Genomic DNA, 21340 nt, shown 5'->3' on the forward strand with positions numbered 1-21340 from the left:
CCAGTACTTCCAAGTGTGGTCTATTCTTTAACTCCTTCACCACTGTTTCTTTTGTCTGTAGTAATGAAAACACACCTGGTTCTGAGAGTGTTCCTGAGTATCTCAGTCCTGCCACAAGAGCGAGTTGTACTGGGCTACTTGACTGGTTTGCAGCTTCCAGGAGTATTGGTAGGCTTGAAGAGAAAGCTCGAAAACAGCTGTTTCTAATCCCTGCCCTATCTGCTGAGGACTCCTGACCTTCAAGGTTATCATAACAAATCCAAATAAATGATTAGTCTATAAGGAAAAATAAGAAGGTTTCCATTTTCATTTGCCATTTGTAATGACAGCTCACTGTTAGTACCTATGGAGACTGAAACAACTATAGGCGTAGCTTTTGTTTTACTTTTGGTGGTTCAGTCTCCCCCGCCCTCCCCCCCCCCCCATAATTCCTAGTGCTATTAGCCAAGATGAAAACAATGAAGTGTTTTTTAAAAATTCTAAGAAAACCATCAATTTTAACAGAAGGTGGAGGTACAGCATAGTAAGCACAGGGCTGGGGCCTGCCTTCCCACTCCCTGCTCATGAGACCCTGCTAGTTTTGGCCCCACCTTTGAGGTTCTGCAGTCAACTGCCAGTACCTAGCCCTGGCTCTAACTTAGGGAGCCATCATGGTCATTTAGCACAAACCACAGTAATGGTTTGAGCAGTGCTTCATGCTCTATGAGTATTAATAACAATAATAATTGTAATGTGGAAAAAACAGCATCTAAACATCACAGGGAAACCGGGAGGGTTAAAACGCACATCAACTACTTTGCACAGTGACTGTACATATTAAGTACTTAATACATGGTAGCCATTACTAGAAATTTCTGGAGCCAAAGTCTTATACTAATATGACTTTTAAATGTTTAGATAGAAGTACATTATTTATAAAGGATAACTGAAAACTACTTTAAATGCTTCAGGTTTCCAAAATAACTGTATAAAATCAATACACACTGCACAAGTTGCCACATTCTGAAAAGTCAGAAAAGTCTCATGATCCCATTACTTAAGAGACAACTGTTCATATTTTGACATCTCTGTCCACTTTTTTCCCTATATTTCTCTCCCTTTATTATAATTCTTCAAATATATGAAGCAAGGCTGTCTGGCACCTGGGCATTATGTCCTGGATTCAGCATATAAAGTGAAAATTGCAGATTCAGAAGCCCCTGGCCAGTCCAATACAGCCAGGGTTCTTCAAGGGTTTGAAAGATCCTGTTGTCTGCTAAGCACTGGATGAAGCATTGGCCTGGTCTGAGGGTTACACTGTTCAGAGTGATAGATCCTAAACACTGGAGCCACAGTGACCATGTGAGGTGCTCTCATGGAGAGGCTCCTGCCAAAGGAGGCTAAGAGAAAAACTCTTGCATTTTGTTTACTCCAAGGTGATCTAGGATGTGTTCAGGTGAGTTGTCAGAAAAATTAGTTATCTATTTTGCTTTTTCTCTACTGAGCAAATGCTGGACTGTAAAAATGAAAAACACAAATGCTATAATTAACTATTATATATATATATATGATTTATTTTCTGCTTTAATTTTACCTGCTGTTAAGTATTTCACTGTGATATTAAAAACACTCTGTAAACATTTAAAATGAGTGCATGATATATGGGGTGAATTTATTATTATTTATAATTCATTCCTAATATTGAGCACTTAGGTTATTTGTAATTTTACTATATGCTGCATATCTTTGCACATTTTATATGTTTTTCCTTTAGTATGAAGTTAGTAGAATTTCTGGAGAGGATATGTGTAAACATTTGAAAAGTGATGTTAAATTTACTGTCTTTGTGTTTGATTTATTTTGCTTACCATATGTTTTCAAAGTTCATCCATGTTATAGCAAATGTTGGAACATAGCACTTAATTTTAAGTAGTATTATTCCTGCTACTTTTATGCATCAGATAAACAGATAAAAATTCATTTATATTTCTGTTTGAGTTTGAAAAGTTAGCTCCTATAGTTCATTTGAAATTTCTGGATGTTAGCTAAACTATTGATATTCAGATTCTCAGTTATCTCCAAGCATTTTTGGGAACAATTTTTTTTTTTCCTTTTCCATGATTTCTGATATATCAAATGTAGCTTTTGTTTTTAGATGGTCTCCCTCTCCATCCTTCTATTTTTCAGTCCCCTGAACGGGCCAGGGGCTCAACAGTTCTGGCCTTTGTCTCATACTTGGCTCCTCTGCTAGACCAGCCTAAAACAATCTCTGGTCAATTCATTCTTCTACTCCTCCCACTAACAATCTCAGATCTCCAACCCCTAGCCTCCGTTTATCTCTGTTCTCCCATCTCAACTAATGCCCTTGACTCTTAATTGTACAAAGAAAGAAGAACAACTCACCACACCAAACAAATCTACACCAAGTCCCTTCCCTAGAGCTGTGCCTTTCATTTCCACTTCTGTGCTGATCCCAACTCCTATGGCTTCAGAACTGCAAAGCCTTTATTTCTCAATCAAGGTATTTATTGAAAGTATGAAGCAAATGTCACAATAAAATGAGTCACACTTTTGGTTTCCTAGCACATACAGAAGTTATGTTTACACTACACTGTAGTCTTAAGTGTGCAGTACCATTACTTCTAAAAAATTATGTACCTTAGTTTAAAAATACCTTATTGCTAAAAAATAATTGCCTGAGTTCAGTAAGCTGTAATCTTTGATGGAGGATCTTGCCTCTGGGATGCTGCTGGCTGCTGACTCAGGATGGCAGTGAAAGTTGGGGTGACTTTGTCCATTTCTTACAATAAGACCACAATGAAGTTTGCCGCACCGACTGACCCTTTCATAAAAGATTTCTCCGTAGCACACAATGCTGTTTGATAGCATTTCACCCACAGAACTGTTTCTTCTCAAACCCTGCACTGCTTTACCAACTACATGTGTGTGCATCCTCACTCCTTTGTTGTCCTTTCAACAGTGTCCACAGTGTCTCCACCAGGAACAGGTTCAATCTCAAGAAACCACTTTCCCATCTCAGTCAAAAGAGGCAATTCCTTATCTTTAAAGCTTTATCATGTCATTGAACAAATCAGTCACAATGTCAGGTTCCATTTCCCATTCTACACCTCTTGTTATTTCTACTATACCTGCACTTACTTCCTCCCGTTAAGTCCTGAACACTTAAGAGTCACCCACAAGGGTTGAAACCAACTTCTTCCACATTTCATTTTCAACTCCTTTTAATGTTGATACTTTGACTTCCTCCCATGATTTGTGAATGTTCTTAATGGCATCTAGAATGGTGCGTCCTTTTCAGAAGGTTTTTCAATTAACTCTGCCCACATCCATAGGGGAATCACTATGGCAATGATAGCCTCATGAAATGTAATATTTGGAAGTAAAAATTACTCCTTGATTCATGGGCTTCTGAATGGATCATGTGTTGGTAGGCATAAAAATATAACAATCTTGCACATCTCCACCAGAGCTCTTAGGTGACCAGGTGCATTGTTAGTGAACAGTAATTTTTAAAGGGAATCTTTTTTTTTTTTTTTTCCCTGAGCAGGTCTCAATATTGAGCTTAAAATATTCAGCAAGCCATACTATAAACAGAAGAGCTGTCATCTGGGCTTTGTTGTTCATTTATACAAGATGGGCAGGGCAGATTTAGTCTAATTCTTGAGGACTTTGGGATTTTCAAAGTGGTAAATGAGCACTGTCTTCAACTTAAACATAAAGTTCATCAGCCCCCAATAAGAGTTAGCCTGCCCTCTGCAGCCAAGGACTGACTTCTCGTTTATGAAAGTCCTAGAAGGTATAGTCTATAAGGCTGTTCCATCTACACTGAAAATATTTTGTGTAGTGTAACCACCTGCATCAGTTACTTAGCTGGATCTTCTGGCTAACTTGCTACAGCTTCCCATAAGCACTGGCTGCTTCTCCTTGTACTTTCCTGTTATAAAGATGACTTCTTTCCTGACCCCATGAGCCAATTTCTGCTACCTACAAAGTTTTCTTCTGCAGCTTCCTTAATCCTCAGTTTTCACAGAATTGAAGAGTTAAGGCTTTGGTCTGGATGAGGCTTTGGTTTAAGAGGCTTTTTGGCTGGTGTGACCTTCTCTTCAGACTTCTGAAATTGTTTTCCTATCAGTAGAAAGGCCGTTTTGCTCACTGTTCACGTGCTCACTGGAGCAGCTCCTTCAGTTTCCTTCAAGAACTTGTCCTTTGCACTCACAACTGGGCTAACTGGCACAAGAGGCCTGGCTTTGGCCTGCCTTAGCCTTTGGCATACCTTCCTCACTAAGCTTAGTTATTTATAGCTTTTGATTTAAAAAGTGAGAGACATGCAGTTCTTCCTTTCACTGAACACCTGGGGGACATTTTAGGGTTATTAATTAGCCTATTCAATACTGAAGTGTCTCAGAGAAAGAGGAAGCTTGAGGAGAGAGACAGACACAGGGACTGGGGATTCCTTTTCAGAAGGTTGACGGAACAATCAGAAAAAGTGTTTATTAAATTTGCCATCTTTACGGTGTTAGAGTTCATGGCACCCCCAAACAGTCACAACAGCAGTGTCAAAGATCACTAATTACAGATCACCATGACATATAAAATAAAAAAGTTTGAAATGTTGCAAGAATTACCAAAATGTGACATAGACATAGGGAGTAAACACATGCTATCAGAAAAATGGAGCAAACAGACTTGCTGCTCGAAGAAAGGTTGTCACAAACCTCTAATTTATGAAAGGAAAAAAATGAACAAACAACAAAAAACCAGAAACAAACAAACACAAACCCCCGGCCCCTATGCAGTGCGATGAAGCGAGGCGCTAAAGCGGAGTGCTCGTTCTCAGCCCCCCCCAGCGCACCCTCCGCCCTTCTCACTGCTCCTGGAGAGCACATCCCACCTTTCCTTTCCTCCAGCGAATTCTTGCAGATCCTCTACTTCCTCTTCTACTTATTCAGCTCTCAATAAAGACAACTTCCATGTGATAGGACCCATGAGTAGCTGCACAGCCTCTCTCTCTCTCTCTCTCTCTCTCTCTCTCTCTCTCTCTCGATCTCGGCAGGTTTCAGCACAGTTTATCTTTCCCCTCAAAACATTCTCTCATTTGCCTTCTAGGTCACTGACTCCCCTGGTTCTCCTTCCCACACCAGAGGCCACCCCTTCTCCTCTCCTTGTAGGCTCATATTCAAGGTTTGCTTCTCAACCTTCTCTTACCTTTTAGTCTCTCCCTAGGGCTTCAGTTAATCCATTTGGGCTTCTCTCCAGCTTTTCTTGTCACTTGCGTGCACGACTTTTCAATGGCACTTTAGGATAAAGACAAAATAGAAATGCTGCTATACCACAGTCCACAAGGCTCCGCCAGCCCCTGAATCCTCATTTCTCTCTCCCACACCAACCACACCCACTTCCTCTCCATCCCTGATGCTCTCCCTGTCCCCACTGCACAGTTTTCAAAGGCTGTTGGCTATTATGTGCTTAAAATGCTTGTCCAATAACTCCTAGGTCTAAGTGTCATTTTCTCAAGGAAACTACCCTGACCTTTGGAATAGATGAAGCTTGCTGTTCCCCTTATTGGCTTTTATGTGCCATGACTGCAGTTCTGCTCCACTTATCATAGCTGCAGCTGTTCATGCACTGTTTGTATACCTCAGAAGGGCCAAGGCTACTCACCACCATGTTCCAATGGATTGTTCCCCTACTTTTCACCTGCTACCATTGTTGACTGTAGGAGGCATTCTTGGGCCTTCCTGTGTGCTCTCCCTCAGTACCCTACTCTTGACCTTAATGTAGCACTTGTCATATTCTTGTGAGTTCTTCATTCATTCAAAGAGTAAGTTTGTTTGTCTAAATTCAAGCTGTTCGTCAGGTTTCATGCTAGGCACTAACTCTTCTGCTAAAACAACACTTGTTCATGCTTTTCTTGGGATCACATACCATCTGAGAATTTGAGTGTCACAAACTCTCCAGAAAAACAACAACAACAAAAAACACAACACAAAAACCATTCAGACCTACAACATTTTGCAGGATTCATAACCATCTTGTGGCCCAGCCATGAAAAAACCTAAATTTACAGAAGTTGGTTCAATTGAAATGGAATGAACAAGTCAAGTTCATAAGGCAACTTAATGTAGAGGGTAAAATTGTGAGTTCTTGGAGTCAAACTGCCTGGGATTAATTCCTGGTCGTATGACTTGAGTAATATGTGCCTTGGTTTTGGGCAAAGGAAAATGGGGCACTGCTTCCTGGTGATGGAGAAGATTAAATATTTAAAAGATCTGCACACCTTAGAATATTTAAAATATTTGCACATATACTGACTTATTAAATCATCAATACAACCAATTTAAAAAATGAAACACGTGCAGGTAAAGCAGCCTGCCCAAGGTTCCTAGGCTAATAACGCTGACCTTGAATTCAAACCCAACAAACTGTGGGAGTACCCCTCTCAGCCCTGTGCCCTACGTATGGTTTTGGTGGACAATTCTCTGATGTTTCATGCTTCCTAACCAGTTTTGAGCAGTGAAATCTAGAAAACTTATAATCTAGTCCCCTCTATAGCAACACTATTTCCAATTAAGTTCTACTTTTATAACATAACCTGTTGACAGTTCCAAACCAATCCTGATGTTTACATACAGGGAAAAATGAAAGCACGAGAGGGCCTCCTCTCACACTGGGGCCCTCCTTTTCCAGAGCAGCTCAGCGGCGCCGGGCCTTGGCCCAAGCCAGGCAGGGGGTTCCGCGGTAGGCGCCCAGCCACCCGGCTGGTGTGAGGGTCACCCCGCGGGCTGTAAGAAGGGGCAACTCACCTGTCAGCGTCCACTCCAAGCAAGGTACTGGGATTCTGCGCGTCCCTGGCCCCGTCCTTGCTCCCTCCCCAGCCAACCTAAGATCTGCGGTTTTCCGGACTTCCTGAGGCTTGCGGCCAGGATCCCGGTCCAGGGTCCCAAGCACCTCCAGGCAAGCAGCGCTAATCAAGCCACCTCGCCTCTTTGCCCGTGGCCAATCAGAGCTCGGGAAACTGGTTCGCCTGTAGCCACGCCCCAGTGCCCCGATGCAGCCAATCAGAGCGCGGGACACAGGCTAAGACCCCCCCTCCCCCACGCCGCAAAGGGCAGCGAGGTGGAGGCGCCAGCGTGGGAACCAGCTTTTCAGGGAACTGTGCTTATAGCCGCAGAGATTGCATGTGGCATCGTCTACCCTTTCCTTCCTAGCCATTTTAAGGAACTAGAAATTTCAGTCACTTTGCTTCTTAGTGATCGTCACCGACCCATAAGAAAAAAGGTAGAATTAAAAAACTGTTTTTAAGATACAGCCATTCAGAATTCTCAGGATGTTTAAAAAAAAAAACCCCACAAAACCCAAACTTCTCTGAAACACCCCCCAGCTCTCACCCTGTCCCAGCAGTTGGTGACCCTGTGTCCTGAAAAGTCATCCATCCCTTTTCCCCTGCCTGATGACTTCTCCAAAACGCTCTCCTTTTCTGATGACCTGCATTGATTACTTGTGAAGCCCAGCCTCATACACGTAACACATTAATTTCTTCTTAAAGCCAGGCCCAGCGTCTTCACCAATTCTCATATGCATCCAATAAAATATATTTATGGTATGCCTACTAAGTGCCAAGCATGTGAAACAGCAATGAGAAGACAAGGGGAAATAAAATGTATCCTAACGGAATATAAAGACATTAACGACTAATAACACGATTAATCACCATTAGAGTTGAGTGCTACCAAGGATAGTGCCCTGACTCTGGCCTAGTTGTTCGGTTTGTATGGAGGCTGAGTCAGGAACACGTGGTTTCCCAGGTGGATGATCTGATTGCTACACTGTGCCCAGTTCTGTTCTTTCAGACTGCCGTATCACTTAAGGAATGAGCTCCTTTAGTACTAGTTATTTTCCTTTAAACAATGCGTGGCACACAATAGGTACTCACTCAAATTGAGTGTAGCCTTAGCATGCAGTTTATCTTCAACAGGCTTTATTGAGAGAAACAGATCCTTGGACATTAACATCATTGAGTGGCAGCAAGAAACCTGGCTCCTGATCTCAAAATCAACTCTGATCTCCAGGATATTCTACAATTAACTGAGCAGTTAACAGATGTCAGTAGGATGCAGAGGGTTCTTGTTCAGCAACACTTCTGCCTCTGACTCTCTTACATTAAAAACTCTTATTGTTCATTACCTGCTTCTTGAAATATAAGATTTGGGGTTTGAATTAACCAAATGTTATTTGCACTTAAGAAGAGGGAAGTATAGTAGGATACCGAAAAGAGAAGGAAGTTAAGAAACATTAGCTCAGGATTTACATCTTCATGCTGTGATCTCTGGAGGAGAAAAATGTGCACCAGGGGGCTGGAAGCTTACACTAGAACTCCCTCGGATGGTGTGAGGAATGGTAATTGTGTGCACTGCAATCAAAACTTGAAAATGACCCAGGTCTGTAATCCCAGCAGCTTGGGAGGCTGAGGCAGGAAACTCACAAGTTCAAAGCCTGCCTCAGCCACTTATGGAAGTTCTAAGCAACTCAGTGAGACCCTGTCTCTAAATGAAATACAAAAAAGGGCTGGGGATGTGGCTAAGTGGTTAAGTGCCCCTGGATTGAATCCCATGTACCAAATAAAAAACAATAACAACAAATAACACTTGAAAATGACCAATTCAGCTAGCTACACCAACTATATTAAATGCTACCTAAAGTTTTCTACCCCAAATGTTTAAAACAGCACATTTCCTGGACCATACAATCAGGAGTGGGGTGGACCAAACCCTTAGGTGGAGAAATGAGGAAAAGAAATTATCATGCATATTACCTTCAGAATTGACAAACATGTTTTAATTATGGGAAGATTCTGATGTTTCTAGCATGTCTGGGATGCATGAAAAAAAATGAAGCCTGGGAATGTAGCTCAGTGGAAAAGGCTCGGGGGTGGAGGTGATGATTTTTTTACATCTCACATTTACTAATTAAAGCAAATATGAAAAACATCAGGACTCTGCATAGGTTTGTTAAAAAAACTGGCTCCCTCAACTCAATTTTTTGAAGTTGTTGCACAGTTCTTGGTAATAAGAACTCAACAAGTATTTGCAAATAAATAAAAGGTCTTAAACTGGTAGGATTTCTAGATCACTAGCCCTTTAGTTAGGTGGAAAGTACTGTATTTAAATGCATCTGCTTAATTGGATCACATGGATTGACGTCACTCTTTCCCTTTCAGAGATTCCTTTTAACCATGATTTAGACCAAACTGAAAATGCTTAAAAAAAAAATCTCTTAAAAAAGCAAAACAAAATCACCTATTATAAGTCAAAATAGTGTTCGATTATTAAAATGCTTATTTACTCCCAGTAAAACTGGATCTTTCTCCCAGATGTGATGAGAAATCCCACCCAGGTCTGAGTTTCTCAATTTTGCACAGTACAATTAGGTCCATAGAGTGGGATGTGAAGTATAGTTATTGTGAAAACAATTAAAATATGACTCTGTTTTTAACAGGGTGAAAAAAGAAAGATAATGCACAGGCTTTTTTCTTTTTTTTTTCAGTAATGGAATTTATTGATCACTGTCAGTTCATTATCCAGTATATTTTTAAAAATGCATATCATCTATGCATTGATTTATTATTGTTTCTGCATTTTGACTAAAATTTATCTTTACTAACCTTTAAATACAATTAATTGTAGTGAGTATTTGTCACTACTGAAGATGCAAAAATAAAGTCACTCGTTATAATTGAGAACAGTAAGAACCAGCCTACTAGAGAACAGTAAAGGGATAACAGCAAATGGTAGTAACAATAATGGCAGCTAACCAGAGCTGTGGCACATGGCCATGTAGACTGTGTACTGTAAGGTCCAGGGAGCTATACAATATGGTCGCCCTTCAGTTAACATACATCGAGTACCTTACCACACACTAAGCGCTGATATGAGCATTTCACATGGAACTGGAGAATGAAGCCGATACTACTCTCATCCCTATTTTATAGATGAGAAAAAGAAAGGCATAGAAGGTTAAGGTCTTGCCCACAATCTCAAAGTTAATAAGGGCATGGCCAGGCATTAGACTCCAGAACCCACACTGTTGTCCTATATAGCCTGACTTATAAACTCCAGTATGTGAAATGATCCATTTGTTTCTAAATCTTTCTTGCATATAATTTTGAAAAACTATTGTTTTACTGAAAATCTCGTATCAGCTCCATCATTCAAAATGGTGACATGTGGTTGAATATCATCTGTGTCTGTAATTTGCAATCATATCTCACAGGCCAAAGCTCTCTCCCTTACCATAAATAAACAAAAAAAGGGATTGAGGAAAGAAAGAAATAAACCCACCAAGTACACAAGATTCCATATTTGCATATACTTTAATAACAAAGTCACTTTAGCTGTAAATGAACAAAGACAGGGAGACAACACATGATTCTTCTACAAATTTGGGTCAAAACAGGCATACATGAAGCTTTAAGACATATATTTTCTGTGTTAACAGAGACTACACATATTAATTTTGATTATGCATATTTTCTAAAACATTATTATGAAAGAGTGCAAAGTCAAACAATAATGTCAAAAAAAATTTGTCCTAAAATTTTAACAAAGCATTTTAAGAAAGTCTAAAAACCTGTTTTCTCACATTGATTCTCAAAACTTTGAGTTGTATATCAGAATATCAATTTGCAACTTAAACTTTTACCATACATGAAAGATTATCAAAAATATATTGATGGGTCTATACTAATTGTGACTATTTATATTTACATTAAGCAAATTCTTTTACCAAGTTCTTTATATACAAATTACCACTTGCCCTATGTGAAATTCATTAAAAAGTTAAAAACCACAGAAATATCATTAGATGGGCTGGGGATGTGGCTCAAGCGGTAGCGCACTCGCCTGGCATGCGTGCGGCCCGGGTTCAATCCTCAGCACCACATACCAACAAAGATGTTGTGTCCGCCGAGAACTAAAAAATAAACATTAAAAATTCTCTCTCTCTCTCTCTTAAAAAAAAAAGAAATATCATTAGAAATAATGCATTCAAAATGTAACCGCTTTCCATCAATGAAGAACTTTTTAAATAATTTAATTGAAAAGTACTGAATTTCCCAGCAATTTCAGCTGCAACCATATTCTTCCTGAATGTTATCTGTGATTTAAGGGGGGGAAAAAACTGAGTAAAGCTTGATTGCAAAGAACTAAAGAATTTGAAAAGAATTCGATTGGTGTTTACTTATATCAAGAAATTTATAGTCTAAATAGATTTGTATAAAAATTGATAAAAAAACAATGAAGAAACAAAGTCTAATGAAGAAGCAAAGTCTTTAAAAACTGACAAATGTACCATATAAATAACTTCCATATTAATTTAAATCACAAAACAGTATCCCAAATCCAATTAAACTGAATGCAGGCATGGCATTTGATTCTTTTTTTTTTTTTCAATTCTTCTAAAAAGGCTAGCATTTAAAAAAAATTAAACTAATGGGAAAGAATTTAGATTTTATGGGCTGGGGTTGTGGCTCAGTGGTAGAGCACTTGCCTAGCATAAAGGTCCATCAACATCTATAAAAAAAAAGAATTTAGATTTTTATGAGCAGATAAAGAATATTTTATAACAGATAAAGAATTATTCATCAATATTCAAAAGGCAAAACTTGGGGGTGTTTTTTACATCTCACATTTACTAATTAAAACAAATATGAAAAACATCAGGACTCTGCATAAAGGTATTATATTAATAATAAAGGTATTATATTAATAATAATAAAGGTATTATATTAATGCCATTAAAATAAAGAGGCCACTTAATTGTTTTAGACTCATAGTCATATATCATAGGAAAGAAATGAAAAAGTCATCTTTTTCCAAGATAAAACTTGACCACAAAATCATGAGCTTTCAAATTGAAAGATCATTGATTCAGATGACCATGAGTACAGTACTTTGTCCTGAACAGATGCTTCTCTCCTGTCCAATAATTAACTGATTTTATAATGATCGTTTAAGAATTTATGCCTCAAGATTTTCTGGTTTAAAAACAGAAATGAGTTCCATTTGGAAATTATCTTGTTTTTTATGTTAATTATATTTTCTTTTTATTCATTTTAGATATACATGACAGTAGAGTGTATTTTGAATTATATAATTCTAAAGCAAGAAATAAAGCTATAAAGTATTTACCTAATTAGTGCTCTGTCTCTGGACTTTAGGACCAATACTCTGTGTATCCTCTTCCTGACTAGGACGTTTCCCACTGCTGAGACCAGTGCCCATGGAGCTTCTTCCTACACATTTTAAAAAATGTACATTTAAGATAGGAAAGATGAAAAGCATAGTGTGCTTGAATGCTTCTTTCTTACCTTGCTTTAACAGGTGAGTTTGCTGACTGTCTCTATGAGCATTATGTAAAATACTACTCCCTTGAGTGCAACCTGTTTATTTAACACAGTAAAATGACTTAAAATAAAATCCAAGATGTAGGTAGAAAGACTACAGATTCAAATTTTACTTTTTGTATCTAAGTTCATTTATAAAGTTTTCACAATCCTCCCTATAAATCAAAGATCACATGCCTAAATCAGGGATATTTAGGCTTATAGAATGTTGAGAGTTCAAAGGCAAAATCACTAACGATCATTTTCTAAGAAACATTTTTTTTAACCAGATGACAATTACAAACTTGACTATGAAGGTAAAACACAGGGGCAATGTAAGATAGACATCCTTCCTTTTTCCTGACACTTTCTTCCACATTCTTCCTTCAGAGCCCCTCCAAAGCATATTTAATTGGAGATAAGCGAATAAGGGCCTGCCACAAGGGAGCTAAACAATTCAAATCATACAAAGAGGGGCAGATACAGACTAGGTATGAGCAATTCTATCAAGACTTCCAAAAAGTGTTAGCAGCATGGGTTGCCTAGCATAGAAAAGAACATTTTGGAGAAATATTTTTGTTGCTGTGTCCAGTAAGGAAAATGTGAGCATTTTGGCACCTGAATATGTCATCTTATGACCTGAACAAGACTACTTATTTTTACTTTATTATCTCAAATATTTTTGGATAAAGAATTCAGCTTTTCAGGTACTCAAAACTAGGACAATGGGGTTTGGGATATAGCTCAGTTGCTAGAGCGCTTGCCTAACATGCACAAGGCCCTGGCTTCAATCCCCAGCACTATAAACAAACAAAAAACCTTGCCTTGGGTCATGAATGAGACTTCATATCCCTGGAAGAGATATCTCTACCATATATTAATAAACATTTAAGTTCACATTATTTTAAAATTTGTAGTCTGGCATTCACAGAATGGTCATCTGTAATTGTACTGAAAACATTCAATATTTGGACTTGTAAGGCTGAAGTTCAGACTCTGGATGATGGTAAATTCACTAGTCAATGTGCTACTCCAGGTCTTACCATCTGTGGGGTTTCCCCTAATAGTGATACTTACCACAATGTAGTACTGTGTAATATTATTTAAAATTACTTCTTTTCCTTAGTTTTAATTGGTACATTATAGTTGTACATAATAGTAGGATGTGTTTCTACATAATTTGTACATGCACACAGTATAACAACATAATTTGGTCAATACCATTCTCCAGTGTTTCTCCTTTCCCTTCCCCCTCCTTCTGGCCCTTCTCCAATATTCAACTGATTTTGAGGTTTCCCGGCCCGGCCCCACACCTTTCTTTTCCTTTTTCCTCTCTAGCTTCCTCTCTAGCTTCCTTTTTCCTCTCTAGAAAGTATATGACCCCTGACCATCTGAGATTGGCTTATTTCACTTAACATCATGTTCTCAAGTTCTATCCACTTTCCTGCAAATGACATAATTCCATTTTTCTTTATAGCCAAATAAAATTCCATTGTGTATATATTAACACATTTTCTTTACCTATTCATCTGTTGATGGTTACCTAAGCTGGTTCCATAGCTTGGTTCTTTTGAATTGTGCTGCTATAAAATGGGTATGCATATATCACTATAGTACGATTTAATTCTTTAGGATAAATACCAGGGTATGGCATGGCTGGGTCACATGGCATTTTCATTCCTAATCTTTTGAGGAATCTCCATACTGATTTCCATAGTGGCTGCACTAATTTACAATCCAACCAACAGTGTAAAAATGTTTTTTTTTTCTATACATCCTTTCCAGCATTTATTATTGTTTGTTATTCTTGATGGTTGCCATTCTGACTGGAGTGACTTGAAATCTCAGTGTAGTTTTGCTTTGCATTTCCCTAATCACTAAACCTGTTGAAAATTTTTTTCATATATTTGTTGGCCATTTGTATTACATTATTTAAGATTTCACACCAACTATATGAATACACTTAACTGCCACTGAACTGTACACTTAAAAGTGGATAAAATGGTAAATTTCATAACAGAATAAAAAAGTCAACAAAAACATTTCTGATTACTGTATTTACTTATGACATACACATTTTATTTATTTATATCTTACACATATTACTGAGAGCCTGTTAATTCTTTGGACTAGACCAGGTGCTAGAGATATAAATATCACTAAGACATAGAGTCTACCTTAAAGATTCACAGTCTAGGAGGATTAGATAGATAATAAAATCACTAAGTACAAATAAGTATTATTAGGTGCAGGGACAGAGTTTGATACAGGACAATGGTGACTGAGGAAAGAAAGGTCAGTTCTGGAAGACTCTTAGAGGTGGCTCTCAGGACAAGTCATAACTAGTCACCTTGGTTTCATTTTCTCAAGTTAATTCCATTCCTTTGCCCAGTAGTGAGATAAATGAGAATAACAAAATATTGAGAGAGCAGCCCAATAAGAGAAAGAACACAAACTAGACGATTCAACTTTTTTTCAAGTTTAAAAAAACACAGACAAAATAATAGTATTAGAAATCAGGAAAGCTATTACCTTTGGGGAAGAAGAGAGAAATTAGTAAGTTCAAAAAATACATTGGGAATTTCCTTAAGAGACCATTTTATTTCTTTAGAGTGCTACATGATCAGCAGGTATGTCAGGCCTCCAAATTCCCCCCAAATTCAAGAACACCACTGTAACTGTCACTTCTTCATAAAATGTGGTAAATTATATTTTCTACAATGCAAGAGACAATAAGTAAAGAACAGAGCTTTGCTGGTCAATTAACTTGCTACTAGCTTAGTCACAAAAATCACGAATCTCCATATTAATGTCTTGAGCTAAGATTATACAAGATAGGAACTCTTTTTTTCTAGACTAAAAGTAACATTTATTTATTTATAATAAAATAATATTCATTGTTTCTTTTAAAGTTCTATGAGGGAAAGAAGTTTACCTGATCATTTCCCCCTTATTTTAGGTTACCAATAGCACCAAAAGGAATTTTAACTTTAAAAGTTCTGACTTAAAAATTAGTATGAGGGGAAAACTTCATAAAAAGAAATTTAAAGGAAAAATGCAATAAAATTTTAATAGTGATTGTCTCTAGTAGCTGGAATTGTGGATGATAGCTGTTCATCTTTTCTAGTGTTTTTTTTTAATTCTCTATTGCAAATAATCATTTAAAAAAACAGCTTTGAGGTATAATTCACATAACCATAAAATTTACCTATCTTAAGTGTACAATTCAGTTATTTTTTAAAGTTAACTTTTACCAAAGTTGTGCAACCATCACTACAATCAGTTTTAGAACATGTTCCATCTCCCCCAAGAGATCCCTACTGGCATTTATTCCCCAATCCTATATTGAAGCCCAAGGCAACATCTAATCTAGTTTGTCTCTGATGATTTGCTATTTCTGAATAGTTCATATAAATGGAATCATGCAGTATATGGTCTTTCATGTCTGGCTTCTTTAATAAAATGTTTTTGGGTTTCATACATGTTGGCATTTTATTTCTTATCATGAATAATATTCCATTGTGTGGCTATATTACCTCAGACAAGTGTAAGTAAAGTTGATATAAACAATCATTTATAAGTCTTTGTAGCTGGGATGGTGGTGCACACCTGTAATCCCAGTGGCTCAGGATGGTGACAGAAGGATTGTGAGTTCAAAGCCAGTCTTAGCAAAGGTGAGGCACTATGCAACTCAGTGAGACAATGTCTCTAAGTAAAATACAAGATAGGCTAGGGATGTGACTCAGTGGTTGGGTGCCCCTGAGTTCAATCCTGGGTACCCCCCCCCAAAAAAAAGTCATTTCTTTTGATACTTACGAACAAATTTTCTGGTTTGTACAAAAGATTTATATTTAGCTTTTAAAGAAACTACCAAACTGTTTTCCTAAAGTGCTAGTACTGTTTTATATCCCATTTCTCAGGAAGGGTTCCAGGGTTTTTCTTTTCTTTCTTTTCTTTTCCATCTCCCCCAAGAGATCCCTACTGGCCATTTCCTTTCATTCCCCAATACTACCCTGAAGCCCAAGGCAACCACTATTCTAGTTTGTCTCTAACTATTTGCCATTTCTGCTTCATAACATTTGGTGTTCTTTTTAATTTAGCCATTCTAGGAATATACAGTGACCAACTTGCCCCAGTTTGCCTGGCATTTTCTAGGTTATAGCACTGAAAGTTCTGTGTCCCAGAAAATTTACCAATTCTAGGCAATCAGTGACAGGTGGTCACTAAGTGGGTGTAAAGAACCACCTCACAGCTGGGCAGGATGGCAAATGCCTATAATCCCAGTGGCTCAGGAGGCTGAGGTAGGAAGATTATGAGTTCAAAGCCAGCTTCAGCAATTTAGCAAGGTGCTAAGCAACTCAGTGAGACCCTGTCTCTAAATAAAATACAAAAAAAGTGCTGGGGATGTGGCTCAGTGGTTAAGTGCCCTTGGGTTCAATTCCTAGTACCAAAACAACAACAACAGGAGCAACAAATTTAAAAAAACCCGAAACAAGGGGCTGGGGTTGTGGCTCAGCAGTAGAGCGCTCGCCTTGCATATGCGGGGCCCTGGGTTCAATCCTCGGCACTACATAAAAAAATAAAATAAATGAGATAGAAATATTGTGTCCAACTACAACTTAAAAAAAAACCCAAACAAACCACTGCACAATATTTAATGTTTGTATTTCTCTAATAATGCTGATGAACACAGTTTATAGTACAAAAGTTAAAAATAAAAACTAAAACACCTTGCTATAAGAAACAGATTGTGATCTATTTTATTATAAAAACACAAATACTTTAAGAAATCTATGTATAGTTTGTTCCTTTCCTGAGTTCAATACTTATAAAAATGAGACAAGAAAAATGAAACAGTATTACAGAGACTAAGAATTTTTCAGTTATTTAAAAACCTAAACTAAGTCATAAACAATCTTGCCCTTTGATGTGCCTTGTAAGGCACTGAAAGATAGAAACTTACAGACAGGTAAGTGTAGGGCATACGCTTCAGAAGCACATAAATCCTTTCAAATGGAGGAGAAACTTCAGAGGAGAAAAGGTTAATTAATACTATAGTCCAAATCCACAGGATCTTTCCACAGCCACTGCTATTCCTAGGTCTGAATGTTCTCCTTCACCCTCCTACTCAAATGCTACCCATACCTACCATGCTACAGGACAGTTTCTCTAGTCCTTTCAGCCCCTGTTGATCTCGCTCCCTTTTCTCTTACTGTCAAGTGGAGGCAGCATCTTACAATTTATCACTTTCTTTCATTTGTTTTTGTTTTCCCTCCATGTGCCCATTCAAACTGTAAGCTCCAGTTACCCAGTTTTTATAGCTTTTGGGTCTTTGGAAAGGCCAATAGAACTCAGCTCCAACATGTGTTACCGGTTAAGTATTTACAAGACAAGAATAATCTCAAGATTTATTAATTTTTTTATAACATCACAAACTACCTTATAAATTTGTGAAACAAAATGATCCCAATTTAACTTGCTACCATGATTAACATTAGATGACAACTCCAAATAAAGGATAGATTTCAGTAAACTTCTAAGAAGCAGTACATCCAATCACTGTCCATTATCCAGGCACCGGGAACCTACTGGTTCCCGTCCCTCTGCCCCCTGCCTGTCACAATGCTTCATAGAAATTTTGTCCCTCCCATTCAAGTGTAGGCTGACAAGACAGGTTGTAAACAGAACTAGAGATATGGAAGAACTTTTGAAACGATATATTGTTGAGGTTTCTTCAAACTGTAGACACCCTGAGAAAGAATATTTCTGAAATACACTGTATCACTGGCAACTATTTGGTAGGTAAATAACACTTTTAGAGGTGACCCACAGATGTAGGAAAGAGTAGGAGCTTTGGGGCTACTCAGATGTGGATCCGAATCTTAGGTCAACTTCTTAATAACCATGGGATCTTGGTTAAGCTACCCTACCTCCCCGGGATAATTTCCCCAACCAAAAAGTGAGGACCTCAACACCAATCCCTTGGAAGGTTATTGTAAATATGTTGGCAAAAATCTACTGCTGGGCACAAGGTGGGCAGTGAAAAGGTGAGTGCTCTTATTCCTTTCTCCCAAAACTAATAAAATATATGCTTTTATAAAGATGCAGGATATTTCTGAATTCAGAAAGGTTCATTTTTAAAAAAGATTTATTCTTAATATCAATTTAGAACACGTGATTTTTTAAAAATAAGCATTTCTAAAATATTCTCTTGATTTTAATGAAACTTAGCCTCGTGGCATTTTAGGTTAGAGCTTTAGAAAACTGATATCATGATTCAAATTTCTGATATATACTGACTTCTTTACATTATTAATATCATAAGTATCTAGAATGTATGTGATAACTACACACAATTCATATAGAAGATTATCACAGATGAGGCTTTGTAAGAAAAACCTCATGTATCAAAGGGCTAGAGGCCCTATGTATGTATATGGTCCGTCAATCTTTTGGCTCTGCTCAGAGGGCTGCTGACCTTCTTAATTATCTTATAGCTGATATTCAGCTAAAGAGAATAAAAAATAATGAACATTTGGAAAATATGAGATTTGAGTTTCATTTTACCCTTAAAAATCAATCTCCTGGCTGGAAGTACAGCTCAGGGTTCCCACACTCATGCCTAGCATGGATGGCTATGAGTTCAAACCCTGAGCACCACAAAATAAAATAAATAAATGAAAAAAAAAAAGATCTCATCTGGTTTAAAAGAAGACCTTCAACATGATCTAGTCCATACCTGCTACATGTAATGGTATTTCCCATCTTTAAAATGTCACCACTAGTTTGAGGGGATGATGTATGTATAAATGTGTATGCACGTGTACAGAGAATCTATTACACTAATTTTAGGGACAGTTTTTAAGGATAAAACCATTATAGCAGGATTCAATGAACAATATAACTAATTATTAATTTCTTTATGTTAGTAAATACAGAAATTTCTTAGTTTTTACTTACTTCCACTGCTGCTACAACCTGGGATATTTTCTCCAGGTGCATACCCCATGAGACCTCCATTCCCATTAGGATTAGAAGGTACGGAAGCAAGAAGCCCTAAAGGGGAATAAATTTCCTATTAAATTATGATCAAGATAAAATTCATGGATAAGTATGTAAATATCTGTTAAAGAACAAATCAAAGACAGTGACACACCTAGTCCTCTATATCGTGAGAGCTGCTGATAGATCTGTTTCATCCTTTCAATATTCAAACGGCTTGCCTCGGCATGGTTCACCATTGGTTTGGGATAATTAACTCCAATCAAACATTTGGCTACCTTCTGAATACCTTCTGGTGCATTCCAGGGATCGTAGATATATTTTGCAGGGAAGCCTCTTAGGACAGGTAAATAACGCCTTTTGGGAGAAGGAAAAAAATATTAATAAAATATATTATCAGCAAACTATCACAGATTACTAGCTATCAATATCATTTACGTGATCTGTTTACTCTTTATCTCTGCTGCCCATCATTAGCTATTCCACATTGAATAGTAATAATCCTTTATTTACCTGATGTAGTCTCCATTGGGATCTGTTCTTCTACCAAAACCAACAGGGCAATAGCAGTGAAAAAACTGTTGGAAAAAGGAACTACAAGACAGCCACATCCAGCTTCCAGCATTTATGCTCCAGTCTGCATCAAGCAGTAATTCCTCAAATACCTTCAGAAGTAACAGTAACCAATTAGCATGCACACACATGATTCTCAAAGCAAGTATTTTTGAGGTCACTGTAGATCAAAAGTCAAGGCAAAGAAAATCTAGCACAAAATTGTAAGATTAAACATTCCAAAGTTAGCTTTCTTGTGTATGTTCTGTAAACTGTTTCAGGAAAAGAAATGTGTTGGTAACATATGTTTAGTAGATTGCTTAAACAGAATTTATTCTTCAGCCTTCACAGTCTTATTGTAGGGAGCAAAAAATTACTTGAGCCACTGATTTTAAAGGATAATAGGATATTAAAAGTAGAGAAAAAGCAGATCATATTCAAGAAAACAAAATGATACCAAATAAATTACTAACTCAAACTTAGATACTTTGTACTTTGATGTACATAAGGGGAGCACACCCAAATATAAGTGCACCTTAGAAATGTACTAGCACTGCATGATTTCAAATTTTTAAAAAAGTAATGGAAATACTTTTTATGTTGATTGTACTGGTTACATACATGTAAAAACTGATCAAACTGCATACTTCAAATATGCACATTTTAGCTGGGCGTGGTGGCGAATGCCTGTAATCCCAGCGGCTCAGGAGGCTGAGACAGGAAGATCGAAAGTTCAAAACCTGTCTCAGCAACAGCAAGGTGCTAAGCAACTCAGTGAGACCCTGTCTCTAAATAAAATACAAAATAGGGCTGGGGATGTAGCTCAGTGGTTGAGTTCCCTAAGTTGAATCCCTGGTACCCCAAAACAAAACAAAACAAAACAAAAAACACATGTATTATACTTCAATTTTACCTCAATAAAGCTATGGAAAAAACAAACATAAAAAAGAAAGAAATATGCTAGCATTATATAGATTAAATTTTGAATTCCTTAATTCAAAATAAAATAGAATTAAAATAAATGATTTTAATATAAATTTATTAAGTAGGTGCTATATGTCTTCTTCTTGTACAACTTTGTACTAGAAAATAGAGGAGATGGGGGAAAAAAAACAGAATCAGAAATGGTCCTTGGATAGGGAAAATTTATGAAAGGTAAACATATATGTAAATCCTGCTATGTGTAAGCACAAAATGTAGTATTCTTCTCTTTACATAATAGAACTATTACCCAAAAGCTATGATGTTAAATTGAGGTGAAATAATTAATATTTTTAAAATTCATAATATGAATTAGTTTCTTCTAACAACTCTTGGGTAAATCAACTTTGGAACAGAAATGTTCACCTATAAATATATCTGTCCAATAAATCCAGAATGTTAAATCTTAATAGTTCTCTTAACAGC

The 21340-nt window shown here is 37.3% G+C and overlaps 2 protein-coding genes across 8 annotated transcripts in view; both read right to left on the reverse strand.

Moving 5' to 3' along the window:
- Positions 1 to 21340, reverse strand: part of MTERF2 (mitochondrial transcription termination factor 2) — a 666987-nt gene that overhangs the window by 29811 nt on the left and 615836 nt on the right. For 2 of the 5 annotated variants that reach the window (XR_014023966.1, XM_081309326.1), the window contains exon 1: positions 6804 to 7002. The exons of 1 other annotated variant lie outside the window; for it this stretch is intronic. The gene's annotated coding sequence lies outside the window, so the exon portion shown is untranslated. Of the gene's footprint in view, positions 1 to 4891; positions 4980 to 5205; positions 5295 to 6803; positions 7003 to 21340 lie in introns of those variants that run through there. 2 more of the 5 variants (XM_081309327.1, XM_081309328.1) reach the window with 2 other exon arrangements.
- CRY1 (cryptochrome circadian regulator 1) overlaps positions 11018 to 21340 on the reverse strand; it is a gene marked incomplete at its 3' end in the record, with an annotated part of 70418 nt that continues 60095 nt past the window's right edge. Inside the window, exons 8-12 of one of the 3 annotated variants that reach the window (XM_081309710.1) lie at positions 19895 to 20046; positions 19536 to 19738; positions 19340 to 19435; positions 12186 to 12289; positions 11018 to 11151 (exon numbers count right to left, since the gene is read on the reverse strand). In XM_081309710.1, the coding sequence (XP_081165836.1) occupies positions 12186 to 12289; positions 19340 to 19435; positions 19536 to 19738; positions 19895 to 20046 (555 nt within the window). The other 2 variants (XM_081309711.1, XM_081309712.1) reach the window with 2 other exon arrangements.

This window comes from Spermophilus citellus (assembly GCF_964194105.1).
Source record: "Spermophilus citellus genome assembly, chromosome: 10".
NCBI lineage: Eukaryota > Metazoa > Chordata > Mammalia > Rodentia > Sciuridae > Spermophilus > Spermophilus citellus.